This window comes from Penaeus japonicus, unplaced genomic scaffold, assembly GCF_977035675.1.
Source record: "Penaeus japonicus unplaced genomic scaffold, GWHDUDI00000001_assembly GWHDUDI00000028, whole genome shotgun sequence".
Lineage (NCBI taxonomy): Eukaryota > Metazoa > Arthropoda > Malacostraca > Decapoda > Penaeidae > Penaeus > Penaeus japonicus.
The window spans coordinates 21,153,944-21,156,443 of NW_028234430.1; the positions used below are offsets into that span (position 1 = coordinate 21,153,944).

At 40.2% G+C, this 2,500-nt stretch overlaps 1 protein-coding gene across 1 annotated transcript in view; it reads right to left on the reverse strand.

Annotated features, from left to right (window-relative positions):
• The window catches only part of LOC122261313 (thyrotropin-releasing hormone receptor), a 14,796-nt gene extending 14,404 nt beyond the window's left edge, over positions 1-392 (reverse strand). Inside the window, exon 1 of the mRNA XM_043028845.2 lies at positions 1-392. This exon is cut by the window's left edge and continues 801 nt beyond it. Within this exon, the coding sequence (XP_042884779.2) occupies positions 1-84 (84 nt within the window). The 5' untranslated portion in view covers positions 85-392.
• Positions 393-2,500: the final 2,108 nt, after the last annotated feature.

Below are 2,500 nucleotides of genomic sequence, written 5' to 3' on the forward strand. Positions count from 1 at the left end.
CTCCGCCTCCGCCGTCAGGTTGTACGGCGCCTCCAACGCCAGCTCGCTCGGCGGGAAGCTGCAATTCAGCTCCAGGGAAGCCATCGCGCAGGCGTCCGAACACCTTCCTTCCTCACCTGCGGTATGTTCAAAGAAAGACAACGGAAGCGACGTCCGGAAGCTCACTTTTTCAGGCCCGTCAATGAATCCATTTTCACTCTTTGTCCTTCGGCTTCCCTACAGTAATGAGTGAAATCACACCCACGCCTCGACAGCAGAAGCAAACTACCAGCCCCCCAAACGCATCTCTCGCAGCAAGAGATATAATCCAGACGAGAAGTTCTAGCGGCGGGCGAGGGCCCCGCGTGCGAGCGGAGCGAAAAGGCGCGCTGGAGGATTGTGGCTTGTGAACAGGGCGGCGGGGAGGAGGCGACTGAATCTGAACAGCGCTCTGCCCTCTGCGGCTCTCCCCGCCACACCTCCCCTCCCCTCCCGCCCCTCCCCCGTGCAACCTTAATCCTCTTCCCCTCAGCCATAGCTCCTGTGTTTCTCCCCCCCCCTCCCTTGCCCCCTCCCTCCTTTCTCTTGATCTACGTGCGCGAGGTTGTTATTTTTATTCATCTTTTAATTTCTCTTTGTTACGTTTTTATTTTCTTCATTATACTGTGGAACACAATATTAACGGCCGAATTTGAACTCTTACGCTTACACATACACGCACGCTATAATACACACAGACACACACACACACTCAAACAAACACACACACACACACACACACACACACACACATATACACACATACACACACACACAAGTCTACATCTATTGACATATACACGCATGTATACCATCAATTAACTAATTCTATCCTCCCATTACCTTCCTGCCACGCACGGTGTACCTCAGCCTCGGTACCTCAATCAAATTATATGATTATTACTCAATATAATTCCATAGTACTGCTTTGTCAATTAATGGATTAAAAAAACACCATCTATTACAGACCTTATACATGCACATTCATGATTAGATTTTGATAACATGTGCATGACCGATCTTGTTCTTAGTTAATAAGCGATACACAGCTAGTCAACAATTTCTTCCTATATAATATAAAAAAAGCTATATTGCAATCTGTATAGCTTTTTTCGGGGTTTGTAGGGAGGACAATATATTTGATTGATATTAACATTACCACTGGCATTATCATCATCATCATTATTATTGCTATTTTAATTTTTATTATTACTATTATTATGATTATCATTATCATTGTTATAATCATCACTTCATTATTGTTATCATTATTGTTGTTAATATTACTATCATCATTACTATCATCATTGCTATTATTGTTATTATCATAATCACCATTATTATTAATATTATTATTATTATTATTATTATATTATTATCATTACTATTATTATCATTATTATAATAATAATTATTATCATCATTATTATTATTATTGTTATTATTATTATTATTATTATTATTATTATTATTATAATCAATATCATGAACATCATCATTATCATTATTATTATTATTATTATTATTATTATTATTATTATCATTATTATTATTATCATTATTATTGTTATCCTTATTTCCACTCTGGAAGTTATAATCATTATCACTAGTATCATTATTTTTATTATTATCATTATTGTCATCATTATTATCATTATAATTATTTGAATTACTATCATTATCATATTTTTTTTTACTATTTTCCTTACTATCATTATCTTTGTCATTCTATCTGCATCACTATCATCATCCTCAACATCATTATCATTATCACTATCATTATCAACATTAATTCTACTACTATCATTATCATTATTATTCTTGTTATCATTATCATCATTATTCTTGTTATTATTATCATCACTATTTTTATCCCCTTCCTCCCCCCCCCCCCTTCTCCCTCTCCCTTCGACTATTCTCTACTTTTCTCCCTTTCCTTATCTCCCCCTTCCCTCTCCCTATCTCCCCACTTTCTTCTTTTTCCCTCTCTCTTTTCACCCCCCTCTCCTCCCTCCCTTCCTCGTCTACATATCTAATTTCCTCTTCCCCTCCTTCTCTTTCCCCTTTTTCCTTCTCCTTCTCTTTCTCCTCATCCCCCACCACTATTCTTCTCTTCTGATTCCCCCTCCACCTCTCTTCGCCCCCTCCCTATGTCTTCCTCCTCTTCCCATTCTCCCCCATCCCTCTTCCTTCTCCTCTTCCCTCTTTATCCATCTTCTCCCTCCTCCTTCTACCCCTCTTCCCTCTCTCCATCTCCCCCTCTTCCCTCTTTATCCATCTTCCCCCTCCTCCTTCTACTACTCTTCCCTCCTTTTCTCCATATTCTCCCTCCTCCTTCTACTCCTCTTCCCTCCTTTTCTCCATATTCTCCTTCCTCCTCCTCCTCCTCCTCTTCCCATCCCCTGCTCTTCCTCCCTCTCTCCATCTTCCGCCTCCATCACCTCCTCCTCCTCCTCCTCTTCCCACCCCCCTGCTCTTCCTC